We start from the raw sequence: 14,243 nt of genomic DNA, 5'->3' as shown, positions 1-14,243 counted from the left end.
CAACTTTGCAGACATTTTACATGCACAAAAAATATTACACAAAAGCATAATAGGTCCCCTTTAAATAATTTTTGCAAAGAGGCATAAATATGTACAAGTGAAAAATGTATAAATTGACTCACTCATCAGTGTCTTTGATTGCTTCTTGTGGTGTGTTCTTCTTCTCAGAGTCCCAATGTGACCGACTGAAGGATTTAAGAAAAGTCAAAGATTAATTTGTGGGTTTTGTCTGAAAAGATCTCAATCAATCATGAGCATAATAACTGTGAAACAGCGGTATTATAACAAGACAGGTGTTCAGTGCTTCTTGAAGTGATAAACACAAGTGCCAGTACTCTCTTATTCACATATCTCACAGTAATAAGTTTATCATTACCGGTTCCGATGTTTCCTTATAAGCAGGGTGATGACGATTGCAGCAACACAAACACAGGCCACAACCACGGACAACACGATGATCAGAATGAAATCTGAAAGAAAATAGGGAAATTATTAATGACACTCATTCATAAAGCAACTACAGATCAAATGGTATTACTGATCTGAGACCACCTAAAGGTAAAATTACAGAAATCCTCACTGTTATTAGATCCAGATTCCTCATCAAAACCTGGAAAATAAAAACAACAGACATGAGCTATAGAGCATTTATTAATCAGGATGTTTGGAAGTGTTTCTCACCATCATCAGACGACTGTTTGACCTCAGGAATCATCATAGACACCTCTATCTGAGGACCAGAGAGCACTCTCACTGCACATCCAACCCGTGTGCTGTTGCCATGTAGACCAGACAGCCCAGCTGTAGTGGTGACAGTGACTGTGCCGTTGGTGTTGGTGACACTGGTAGAGTTGTAGTGAGGGACAGTCAGTGTTACTGTGGGAGCAGGTCGAGCTGTGGCTGAGCAGGACACAACTGTTGTTTCTGTGATGTGAAGAAAGGGTCCATGCAGCTCTGCAAAGATAAAATATTGAAATGATAAAACATTAGAGAAGACAGAGAGTTATAGAAATGTCTCTAATAACACAGCAGGTTCTCACCATAGAGCTTCAGGCAGGTTGTAGCTTTGAGAGCACCTTCAGAGAAGGTGTTAAACAAACAGCGATAGCACCCTTCATCCTCCTCCATCACCCTCCTGATAACTATGGAGCTGTTCTGCAGTCCAGCATATTTAAACTCCAGCTTACTCTGAAAACCAGCATTCACTGTTTCACCAAATCGTTCACTGTAAGTAGCCATGTTCTTCTCTCCCTCAGGTAAAATCTTCTGCCATGTGACTTGCAGAACATCTCTAGATTGCATCAGGCAACAGTTCAAGCATGCTTCGTCTCCTACAGCTGCCTCCACAGTGTGCTGGGTTTCTATCAGAGCTGTTAGACCTGCAGGAGATGACAGCTCACATTGTGTTAGGATGTATTTTTCTCTTTGCAAACTATGATATAAATAATGATTTAACCAATGCAAAATCATTAGCCACCGAAATGATGCATAATTACACAGCAACAACAGACTAAACATGCAGGAATCACACAGCTGCACTTTCAGATTATCAGAATAATAAATTACATAATGGCTAGACCTTTATAACATTGCTGTATCATCTCTTTCTCACCTTTCTGAAAGACTCCCAACACACAAAGGAAATGTATAACTGCACGGTGCGCCATCCTGATACTGTACTGAATATACCGCCAAAACTACATAAAGGGAAAGTTTGAATAAAGTCTTCCTCCCTGTAAGGTACATCCAGGCAGCAGACCAATCAGGGAGAAGGAAGGACACCTCAATCAATCAATCATTAACAGACTCCTGTTCAGCTACTCAGTACACTGAACTAATGATTCAACAGTTGTGTCTAATATCCTGGAAGATATATAGCTAAATTATTAGTCTATATTTATCCATTAGGTGTTATTAATTCTAAGGTCTAAGGTCTTTCCGACAGGTGAAGAGGAAGATAAAAGGTTTATGTACACAGGTCTCATATATTTTCAAATAATTTATATATTTTGGAGGGAAGATGGACTTTGTTTCTGTGTCCCATGATATATATTTACAGATAATTAAATGGCCCTAGAACTATCCATATTTATACATACACATATATACACACATATAATGTATATACACACATAGATACATACATATAAACACATATACTGTATACATATATATATAAACATATATATATAAATAAATATATATACAAATATACACACACTTATGTTATTATTATATAGTTATATATATACATATAAACACACATATATATACACGCACACACACACAGATACTGTATATATGTAGCGTATTTGAGACACACCACAAAATCACCACAACTTTCTTTGGGGTCTTTTTTTACTGTAGTGCTTTAATGATACAACATAAAATAACAATGTAAAATAAATGCAAAATAAACTAAATATGCTCTGCCTCACATGTCAATGCAATTACAGGGTGAACACAGTGACTCCACGCATGTACACACACAACATTAGAAGAGTAACGACACACACATTAGTTTTATGCAAATCCCACAAGAAACTACATTACCCATAATGCCACGGGCCAGGAGGCGCGACTCTTAAACCAGCGGCGGCACTTCAAACGAACACAGTAGGCAACAATGCGATGCTAACTCTGCAATAACTTTAAAACACCTTGCAGTACAGACTTCCACTTTATACATTAAAACTGTCTTCTATCATTCTTTCAGAATATAGTCACGGTATCGTGAATTAACACTGAAATGACATTTAGAAACGTGATTCTCCGTCAACATAATTGTTTCTGTATCAGGTCCAAACACACACTGACAGACACCTTCTCACATCTCGCATGTACCACAGTTCAACTGAGGGGTTCAACAATGAAAATACCAACATACTTATATGAAAATAAAGGATAGATTATATATTACCCCTTTTGTTTGTGTTGACAACAATCTCACGACATTGTTAAGATTAATCTAGCATAATCATTCAATATTAAATAAAATTGTAAGAGTACTAGAAATCCGTAACCCCCTCTCATCATTGGCAAATGGAATATCCCCTTTTTGAGACAATACCATTTCACACAGTTTAAGGGGAGTTAAAGTTAGCTGGAATACCAAAACACACCATTACATATATAAAACAAACAAAAACATGTAGTGAACAAAAGTTAAATCACTTATAACATTAAAACATCATTGCTTTAATAACCAAACAAGTACAAATTAATATATGGAACGAATCAGAGAATAAATTATTAAAAACACATCAACTAATAGTAACACACATACAGTAGAATCTTTACTACAGTTAATGTGCATCAGAGGTTCATTGAGAAATAAATAACTTGAGAACACAAACATCAAACATTAAAGCGCAAAGAAAAGTGCAACACATTTATATATTATGTCTATTTTGTAATATATTGTGAAGAAATTATCACTACATATGTAGCTAGATATAAATATGCTGGATTTGGAATAAAACAATCACCTGATTGCTTCACACAACTTTCACAATAAATTAATTCATAAGTAGATTTAAACATATTTCAATTTTTAGTACAGGTCACTGATACAGATATATGAGTTTATTATAAGAGTATTCTAAAAAAAAAAGTGCATGTTATTATCAGTAAAACATTTATATCTTCATAGACAGGTCCTGGAGAGTTTCAACATAAAAAGTTAGACAAACTAATTTAGATATGTTGACATTCCTGGATTAAGTAAACCAACTAGTACCATTTCATGTTATTCCAAATCAAGTTTGCTGCAACTAAAAGACATCAAATTTACCAGCTGACAGATGAAAGTCCACAAAGACAAAGTGAGCTCCCTGTGCTCTCTGTGCTACAGGTAATGTGAGACTGGAGCAGGAGAACTGAACTGTTTCCAGTTTCCTGCTGCTGATTTTCAGCCCCTGATCTGTCTGAACAGCCTCAACTCTCCTGCAGTACATGAGAGGAAAGCAGGACCTCTAGTGGCCATGTTGTGCACCTGCTGCTAAAAATATGCAGCAGACATTCAATGCAAACTCTGTTAGTGTTTCAACTCCTACTCTATATTCTTTTATCTTCATATGAAGTTTATATTCTAAGTATAAAGAGCAGCAGCAGAAAATGTATTTAAAAAGACGTACAAAACAAAGGATGCTTCATCTGGATGCAACAGTGAATTAAAACTATCACCTAAATTATATTTCAAAATCAAAACTACTGATCTGCTGGAATCAATGAACTGGTGTAGACATGTTCTCTGTGTTGTGGTACTAACAGTCTTGTGGGTTATTCTGTGGTACTAATTAGTTGAGTTAAAAAAATTATTTTCTTCTTCCTTTCAGAGATGATGCGTTTGGGTGGTTGCGTTTTTTATTTCTCCCAGTAGGCGTCCGTGGCCGCAGCTCGTTCAGTTCTGTCTTTAAAGGTGTTTTGGTCCTTCAGATAAAAACAAGATATTAGTCAGTTTCCAAATCATTCAGAACAACAGTGATGTGGATAAACATGCAGACTATGAATACACAATGTATCGCAAGTTGGTAGCCTGGTTCACCACCAACATCTCCCATTTGATCAGTGATTCCTCCAATTCAGTCTGATTATCAAGCTAGTTGGTAGGTAGGAAAGTGAAGCCCCCAAATAGACAGAGTGAACACGGATTAAAGAGGACCTATTGTGCTCATTTTCAGGTGCATACTTGTATTTTGGGTTTCTACTAGAACATGTTTACATATTTTAAAGTTAAAAAAACGCTTTATTTTTCTCATACCGGCTGTGCTGCAGCACATCTTTTCAACCCTCTGTCTGAAACGCTCTGTTTGAGCTCCCCCCCGTCCCAAAAAGCCCAGTCTGCTCTGATTGGTCCGCTGGTCTTCTCTGTTGTGATTGGTCAACCGAACCAAACTCTTCTGACTCCCCTCCAGCTCCACTCAATCTAGCTTTGTTTGAGGGCGTGCCAAACTAGCAGTTATGCAAACGTGTTACTTAGTGACATCACCACGTTACGGGAGAAAAGGTGGGGCTTCAAACAAGGTGTTTCAGGCACCTCAGGAGCAGTGTTTCTCTCTTTGGCGTGGACTTTGGGCTTTGTAACTTTGCAGACCTTTTACATGCACAAAAAACTATATAACACAGTAAAGTAAAAAGCACAAAAGCATAATAGGTCCTCTTTAAATCATTTTTGCAAAGAAACAAAAATATGTACAAGTGAAAAATGAATAAATTGACTCACTCATCAATGTCTTTGATTTCTTTTTGTGATGTCTTGTTCTCCTCATAGTCCCTGTGTGACCGACTGAAGGATTTAAGAAAAGTCAAAGATTAATTTGTGGGTTTAGTCTGAAAAGATCTCAATCAATCATGAGCATAATAACTGTTAGGCAGCGGTATTATAACAAGGCAGGTGTTCAGTGATTCTTGAAGTGGAAAACACAAGTACCATTACTCTCTTATTCACGTCTCACAGTAATAAGTTTATAATTACCGGTTCCAATGTTTCCGCATAAGCAGGGCGATGACGACTGCAGCAACAACACAAACACCGGCCACAACCACGGACACGATGATCAGAGTGAAATCTGAAAGAGAGGAGGGAATTTATTATTGACACTAATTCATAAAGCAACTACAGATCAAATGGTATTATTGATCTGAGACCACCTAAAGGTAAAATTATAGAAATCCTCACAGTTATTAGATCCAGATTCCTCATCAAAACCTGGAAGATAAAAACAACAGACATGAGCTATAGAGTATTTATGAATCAGGATGTTTGGAAGTGTTTCTCACCATCATCAGACGACTGTTTGACCTCAGGAATCATCATAGACACCTCTATCTGAGGACCAGAGAGCACTCTCACTGCACATCCAACCCGTGTGCTGTTGCCATGGAGACCAGACAGCCCAGCTGTAGCGGTGACAGTGACTGTGCCGTTGGTGTTGGTGACACTGGTAGAGTTGTAGTGAGGGACAGTCAGTGTTACTGTGGGAGCAGGTCGAGCTGTGGCTGAGCAGGACACAACTGTTGATTCTGTGATGTGAAGAAAGGGTCCATGCAGCTCTGCAAAGATGACATATGATATAAAATTACAGAGAAGATAAAGAGTTATAGAAATGTCTCTAATAAGACAACAGTTTCTCACCATAGAGCTGCAGGCAGGTTGTAGCACTGAGAGCACCTTCAGAGAAGGTGTTAAACAAACAGCGATAGCACCCTTCATCCTCCTCCATCACCCTCCTGATAACTATGGAGGTGTTCTGCAGTCCAGCATATCTAAACTCCATTTTATCTGTAAATTCAGGATTCACTTTTTGACCGAAGTCTTTGTGGCTAGAAGCAAGGTTCTTCTCCCCCTCAGGTAAAATCTTCAGCCATGTGACTGTCTCAACATCTCTGGATTGCATCAGGTGACAGTATAAGCAGGCTTCGTCTCCTACAGCTGCATCCACAGTGTGCTGGGTTTCTATCAGAGCTGTTAGACCTGCAGGAGACACAACTCATATATTATAAGATACACCATAGAATTAAATTCAGAACATGTTTAAAATGTGATCAGAAATCTGTCTGTATTATAACTATGCTCACCCATTAGACATTTTTGTAAATAGATCACTATCCCTCTGAACTGGAGATCACAGAACTCCATTTCACAGTGGAAAAGATCTCCTTGGAAAATGTACTATCCAGCTCTACAACTGAATGTATGTACAGTATATAGTAGCCTATTGTTATGATGACCCCAGTTAGGTCCACTCATTGCCACACCTCATTCTTTAAACATTCAGTTTTCTCTTTAATCTGACTTAATTTACTTTGTTTAAATATAGCTAATATCTTTTGTTAAACTTTGGAAAAGTTAAAATATGAATTAACCAATGCAAAAGTATTAACGAAGCGTAATGACGCAGTTGCCATAAACAATAAACATACAGGAGTCACACAGCTACGCTTGCAGTTAAATAAAGATAAATCACAGTCCTAATAATTCCATAATCCTATATAGGTTAAAATTCGGGAAACACACTGTATTATCTCTTTCTCACCTTTTTGAAAGACTCCCAACACACAAATGAAATGTAAGACTACACGGTGCGCCATCTTAGCCTTTCTGACAGGCTGGTGCAGTGAAATAGAGGAAGATAAAAAGTTGCTGTACTCTAGTCTCATGGACTTTGATCTGAAATGGATTACCAGATCATTAAAGGGCCCTACAACTAGAGACACACCTCACTGACAAACAACACCTCACTGTCATATATATATATATATATATATATATATATATATATATATATATATATATATATATTTGCTGGTTACTTACAGAATTTACATAATAAAAACATGTAGTGAACATAAATTATAATATTAAAACAGCATTGCTTTAATAACCAAACAAGTACAAATTATTATATGGAACGAATCAGAGTAAATTATTAAAAACACATCAACGATTAGAAACTCCTTTCACCCCACAGGTTATTAATCCAGTGTTTGACAGGGATGAGTTAAAACAATATTAACAAACTTAATATAGTAAGATCTTTACTACAGTTACAGCCATAAGGTTAATGTGCATCAGAGGTTCATTGACAGATAAATAACATGAGAACACAAACATCAAACATTAAAGTGCAAAGAAAAGTGCAACATATTTTTATATTATGTCTATTTTGTAATATATTATGAATAAATTATCGATACATAGAAAACTAGATATAAATATGCTGGATTTGGAATAAAACAATCACCTGATTGCTTCACACAAATTTCACAATTAATTAATTCATAAGTAGATTTAAACATATTTCAATTTTTAGTACAGGTCACTGATAAAGGTATGAGTTTATTATAAGAGTATTCTAAAAAAAAAGTGCATGTTATTATCAGTAAAACATTTATATCTTCATAGACAGGTCCTGGAGAGTTTCAACATAAAAAGTTAGACAAACTAATTTAGATATGTTGACATTCCTGGATTAAGTAAACCAACTAGTACCATTTCATGTTATTCCAAATCAAGTTTGCTGCAACTAAAAGACATGAAACTTACCAGCTGACAGATGAAAGTCCACAAAGACAAAGTGAGCTCCCTGTGCTTGAGGTGCTCTCTGTGCTACAGGTAATGTGAGACTGGAGCAGGAGAATCCATGCTTCAGAGATTTAACTACGACTGAAATTTTCCCAGTTTCCTGCTGCTGACTTTCAGCCCCTGATCTGTCTGAACAGCCTCAACTCTCCTGCAGTACATGAGAGGGAAGCAGGACCTCTACTGGCCATGTTGTGCACCTGTTGCCAAAAATATGCAGCAGACAATCAATGTAAACTCTGTTAGTGTTTCAACTCCTACTCCATATTTTTTGATCTTCATATGAAGTTTATATTCTAAGTATAAAGAGCAGCAGCAGAAAATGTATGTATAAAAAGACGTACAAAACAAAGGATGCTTCATCTGGATGCAACAGAGAATTAAAACTATCACCTAAATTATATTTCAAAATCAAAACTACTGATCTGCTGGAATCAATGAACTGGTGCAGACATGTTCTCTGTGTTGTGGCACTAACAGTCTTGTAGGTTATTCTGTGGTACTAATTAGTTGACTGAGTTAAAGAAATAATTTTCTTCTTCCTTTCAGAGATGATGGTTTTGGGCGGTTGTGGTTTCCATTTCTCCCAGTAGGCGTCTGTAGCCGCAGCTCGTTCAGTTCTGTCTTTAAAGGTGTTTTGAACCTTCAGATAAAAACAAGATATTAGTCAGTTTTCAAATCATTCAGAACAACAGTGATGTGGATAAACATGCAGACTGTGAATACACAATGTATCGCAAGTTGGTAGCCTGCTTCACCTCCAACATCTCCCATTTGGATTCCTCCAATTCAGTCTGATTATCAAGCTAGTTGGTAGGTAGGAAAGTGAAGCCCCCAAATAGACAGAGTGAAGACGGATTAAAGAGGACCTATTGTGCTCATTTTCAGGTGCATACTTGTATTTCGGGTTTCTACTAGAACATTTTTACATATTTTAAAGTTCAAAAAACACTTTATTTTTCTCATACCGGCTGTGCTGCAGCACCTCTCCACCCCTCCCTCCCAAAAAGCCCAGTCTGCTCGGATTGGTCAGCTGGTCCACTCTGTTGTGATTGGTCAACCGAACCAAACTCTTTGGACTCCGCTCCAACTCCGCTCTAACCAGATTTGTTTGAGAGCGAGCCAAACTAGCTGTTATGCAAACGTGTTACTTGGTGACATCACCACGTTACGGAAGAAAAGGCGGGACTTCAAGCGAGGTGTTTCAGGCAGTTCAGGAGCAGTGTTTCTCTCTTTGGCGTGGACTTTGGGCATTGTAACTTTGCAGACATTTTACATGCACAAAAAACTATATAACACACTAAAGGAAAAAGCACAAAAGCATAATAGCTCCTCTTTAAATCATTTTTGGAAAGAAGCATAAATATGTACAAGTGTAAAATGAATAAATTGACTCACTCATCAGTGTCTTTGATTGCTTTTTGTGGTGTCTTGTTGTCCTCAGAGTCCCTGTCTGACCGACTGAAGGATTTAAGAAAAGTCAAAGATTTATTTTTGGGTTTTGTCTGAAAAGATCTCAATCAATCATGAGCATAATAACAGCAGTATTATAACAAGGCAGGTGTTCAGTGCTTGAAGTGGAAAAACACAAGTGTCAGTACTCTCTTATTCTCATGTTGGCATGTGTATTATTTTTTTAAGCATGTTATACTGTCAGTCATAATCAGCTGTGATTATTATACCTGGGCTGTGCATCTTCCATAGTAGGCCTATAATACTCCAATAATATTCCAACTGGAACATTATAGGGTTAAGGTGGTGTGTTTAGTGTTAATAGTTGAAGTGTTTTCCTGTTATTTGTAGCCTATAGTAGGGTATCATTCAAGTTTTTGGAGCAGTACCCCGGTCAAGATGCTCCCCCCCTCCCAAAAAGCCCAGTCTGCTCTGATTGGTCAGCTGGTCCACTCTGTTGTGATTGGTCAACCGGACCAAACTCTTCGGACTCCGCTCCAGCTCCACTCTAACTAGCTTTGTTTGAGGGCGTGCCAAACTAGCTGTTATGCAAACGTGTGACTTCAAGCGAGACTTTTCAGGCTGTTCTCTCTTTGGTGTGGACTTTGGGCTTTTTAACTTTGCAGACATTTTACATGCACAAAAATAATACTCAAAAGCATAATAGGTCCTCTTTAAACAATTTTTGCAAAGAGGCATAATTATGTACAAGTGAAAAATGAATAAATTGACTCACTCATCAGTGTCTTTGATTGCTTTTTGTGATGTCTCGTTGTCCTCAGAGTCCCAGTGTGACTGACTGAAGGATTTAAGAAAAGTCAAAGATTTATTTATGGGTTTTGTCTGAAAAGATCTCAATCAATTATGAGCATAATAACTGTGAGACAGCAGTATTATAACAAGACAGGTGTTCAGTGCTTCTTGAAGTGGAAAAACATAAGTGTCAGTACTCTCTTATTCTCATGTTGGCGTGTGTATCGGCCGTTATCAGCAATCTGTTGCGACTATTCCTATTTATTCATTATTTCTTTAAAGGGACTGTTTGTAACTTCTTACACTTGCACTCTTATAAATCATTGCGGGTTCCAAAACAAACTACACAGAAGCACCAAAACCACAAAGTTATATCTAGTGAAGCCCGTCTTGCAAAACAGTGTCAACTAATCCTGCTCCAGCCCCGGACCACAGCCAGAAGACACAGGTGAGACTGTAACCCTGGTCTCCAGGGCCGGAGTCGACACTGCACTCTGCTCCTCTGCTCCTCTGCCTGCCTGCCTGCCTGCCTTCCCTCACACACCGCGCTCGTTCTCACTTGCTCCACCTCTCACGTGCATGCGCGCACACTACACACTGCAGAAGAGTTACGTTATTGTCTCTGACCAAAACTCCGATGTCTCCCCTGTTTCTTCTGAACACAGTCGGGAGGCTGAAGCAGGAAACACAGTATCAGCATTGATTCATGGAGAGACCTTCGTCTGGTCAGCTAACATTACTGCCAAGCAGCTGAAATATAGAGTGATATTGTCCATTTAGCTGATGTGTGTCACCTCACTGTTTTGACCGATGCTCGTTCATGTCTATGTAGAGTGAGCACAATTGCGAGCGCGAGCAACAGGACGCTGACTTTCGTTGACTTAACAGCCACAGGTGTCGCTGTCAACAAGCAGTTTCTGATTCTTAAAAACAGTCCCTTTAAGCATGTTATACTGTGTCAGTCATAATCAGCTGTGATTATTATACCTGGGCTGTGCATCTTCTATAGTAGGCCTATAATACTCCAATAATATTCCAACTGGAACATTATAGGGTTAAGGTGGTGTGTTTTGTATATTTACCCGTGGTGTTAATCGTTAAAGTGCTTTCCTATGTTATTTGTAACCTATAGTAGGGTATCATTCAGGTTTTTGGAGCAGTGTCCCAGTCAGGATGCCACCCCCTCCCAAAAAGCCCAGTCTGTTCTGATTGGTCAACCGAACCAAACTCTTTGGACTCCGCTCCAGCTCCGCTCTAACTAGCTTTGTTTGACGGTGTGCCAAACGAGCCGTTATGCAAACGTGTTACTTGGTGACATCACAATGTTACGGAAGAAAAGGCGGGACTTCAAACAAGGCGTTTCAGGCAGTTCAGGGGCAGTATTTCTCTCTTTGGCGTGGGCTTTGGGTTTTGTAACTTTGCAGACATCTTACATGCACAAAAAACTATATAACACACTTAAGTAAAAAGCACAAAAGCATAATAGGTCCCCTTTAAATCATTTTTGCAAAAAAAAAAATGAATAAATTGACTCACTCATCAGTGTCTTTGATTGCTTTTTGTGGTGTGTTCTTCTTCTCGTCCCAGTGTGACCGACTGAAGGATTTAAGAAAAGTCAAAGATGAATTTGTGGGTTTTATCTGAAAAGATCTCAATCAATCATGAGCAAAATAACTGTGAGACAGCGGTATTATAAAAAGACAGGTGTTCAGGGCTTCTTGAAGTGAAAAACATAAGTACCATTACTCTCTTATTCACATGTCTCACAGTAATAAATTTATATTTACCGGTTCCGATGTTTCCGTACAAGCAGGGCGATGACGACTGCAGCAACAACACAAACACAAACACAGGCCACAACCACGGACAACACGATGATCAGAGTGAAATCTGTAAGAAAAGAGGGAAATTAGTGACACTCATTCATAAAGCAACTACAGATCAAATGGTATTATTGATCTGAGACCACCTAAAGGTAAAATTACAGAAATCCTCAGTTATTAGATCCAGATTCCTCATCAAAACCTGGAAAATAAAAACAACAGACATGAGCTATAGAGTATTTATGAATCAGGACGTTTGGAAGTGTTTCTTACCATCAGCAGATGACTGTTTGACCTCAGGAATCATCATAGACACCTCTATCTGAGGACCAGAGAGCACTCTCACTGCACATCCAACCCGTGTGCTGTTGCCATGGAGACCAGACAGTCCAGCTGTAGCGGTGACAGTGACTGTGCCGTTGGTGTTGGTGACGCTGGTAGAGTTGTAGTGAGGGACAGTCAGTGTTACTGTGGGAGCAGGTCGAGCTGTGGCTGAGCAGGACACAACTGTTGATTCTCTGACGTGAAGAAAGGGTCCATGCAGCTCTGCAAAGATAACATATTGAAATGATAAAACATTACAGAGACCATAGAGAGTTATGGAAATGTCTCTAATAAGACAGCAGGTTCTCACCATAGAGCTGCAGGCAGGTTGTAGCATTGTAAGCACCTTCAGAGAAGGTGTTAAACAAACAGCGATAGCACCCTTCATCCTCCTCCATCACCCTCCTGATAACTATGGAGCTGTTTTGCAGTCCAGCATATTTAAACTCCATTTTATCTCTAAAGTCAGGATTCACTTTTTGACCAGAGTCTTTGCGGCTAGCAGCAAGGTTCTTCTCCCCCCCAGGTAAAATCTTCTGCCATGTGACTGTCTCAACATCTCTAGATTGCATCAGGTGACAGTACAAGCAGGCTTCCTCTCCTACAGCTGCCACCTCAGTGTGCTGGGTTTCTATCAGAGCTGTTAGACCTGCAGGAGACACAACTCATATAAATTATTATAAGATACACCATAGAAATCAATTCAAGACATGTTTAAAATGTGATCAGAAATCTGTCTGTATTATAACCATGCACACCCATTAGACACTGAATGTATGTACAGTATATAGTAGTCTATTGTTATGATGACCCGTTAGGTCCACTCATTGCCACACCATGTTCTTTAAATATTCAGTTTTCTCTTTAATCTGACTTAATTTACTTTGTTTAAATATAGCTAATATATTTTGTTAAACTTTCAAAATGATAAAATATGAATTAACCAATGCAAAAGTATTAACAAAGCGTAATGAAGCAGTTGCCATAAAAAATAAACATACTGTAGTCACACAGCTACACTTGGAGTTACTTACAGAACTGACATAATAAAAACATTTAGTGAACATAAATGATAACATTAAAACATCATTGCTTTATTAACCAAACAACTATAAATTAATATGTGTAACGAATCAGAGAATAAATGATTAAAAACACATCAACTATACTACTATGATGTAAATAATGAATTAACCAATGCAAAATCATTAGCCACCGAAACGATGCGTAATTACGCAGCAACAACAGACTAAACATGCAGGAATCACACAGCTGCGCTTTCAGATTATCAGAATAATAAATGACATAACGGCTAGACCTTTATAACATTGCTGTATCATCTCTTTCTCACCTTTCTGAAAGACTCCCAACACACAAAGGAAATGTATAACTGCACGGTGCGCCATCCTGATACTGTACTGAATCTACCGCCAAAACTACATAAAGGGAAAGTTTGAATAAAGTCTTCCTCCCTGTAAGGTACATCCAGGCAGCAGACCAATCAGGGAGAAGGAAGGACACCTCAATCAATCAATCATTAACAGACTCCTGTTCAGCTACTCATTACACTGAACTAATGATTCAACAGTTGTTTCTAATATCCTAGAAGATATATAGCTAAATTATTAGTCTATATTTATCCATTAGGTGTTATTAATTCTAAGGTCTCAGGTCTTTCTGACAGGTGAAGAGGAAGATTAAAGGTTTATGTACACTAGTCTCATATATTGTCACATAATTTATATATTTTGGAGGGAAGATGGACTTTGTTTCTGTGTCCCATGATATATATTTACAGATAATTAAAT

General features: G+C 38.2%; 1 protein-coding gene across 1 annotated transcript; it reads right to left on the bottom strand.

The window, feature by feature from the left end:
- Positions 1-372: 372 nt before the first annotated feature.
- On the bottom strand, positions 373-1,675 carry LOC141763316 (OX-2 membrane glycoprotein-like). Its single transcript, XM_074627886.1, has 5 exons — positions 1,613-1,675; positions 1,041-1,379; positions 682-954; positions 581-610; positions 373-470 (listed from the first exon to the last, which is right to left on the bottom strand). The coding sequence occupies exons 1-5, from the start codon at positions 1,665-1,667 to the stop codon at positions 373-375; spliced, it is 795 nt and encodes a 264-aa protein (XP_074483987.1). The 5' UTR covers positions 1,668-1,675.
- Positions 1,676-14,243: the final 12,568 nt, after the last annotated feature.

This window comes from Sebastes fasciatus, chromosome 24 (assembly GCF_043250625.1).
Source record: "Sebastes fasciatus isolate fSebFas1 chromosome 24, fSebFas1.pri, whole genome shotgun sequence".
Classification (NCBI taxonomy): Eukaryota; Metazoa; Chordata; class Actinopteri; order Perciformes; family Sebastidae; genus Sebastes; species Sebastes fasciatus.
The sequence above is the reverse complement of the archived record's forward strand: the minus strand, read 5'-3'. Positions and strand labels throughout refer to the sequence as shown.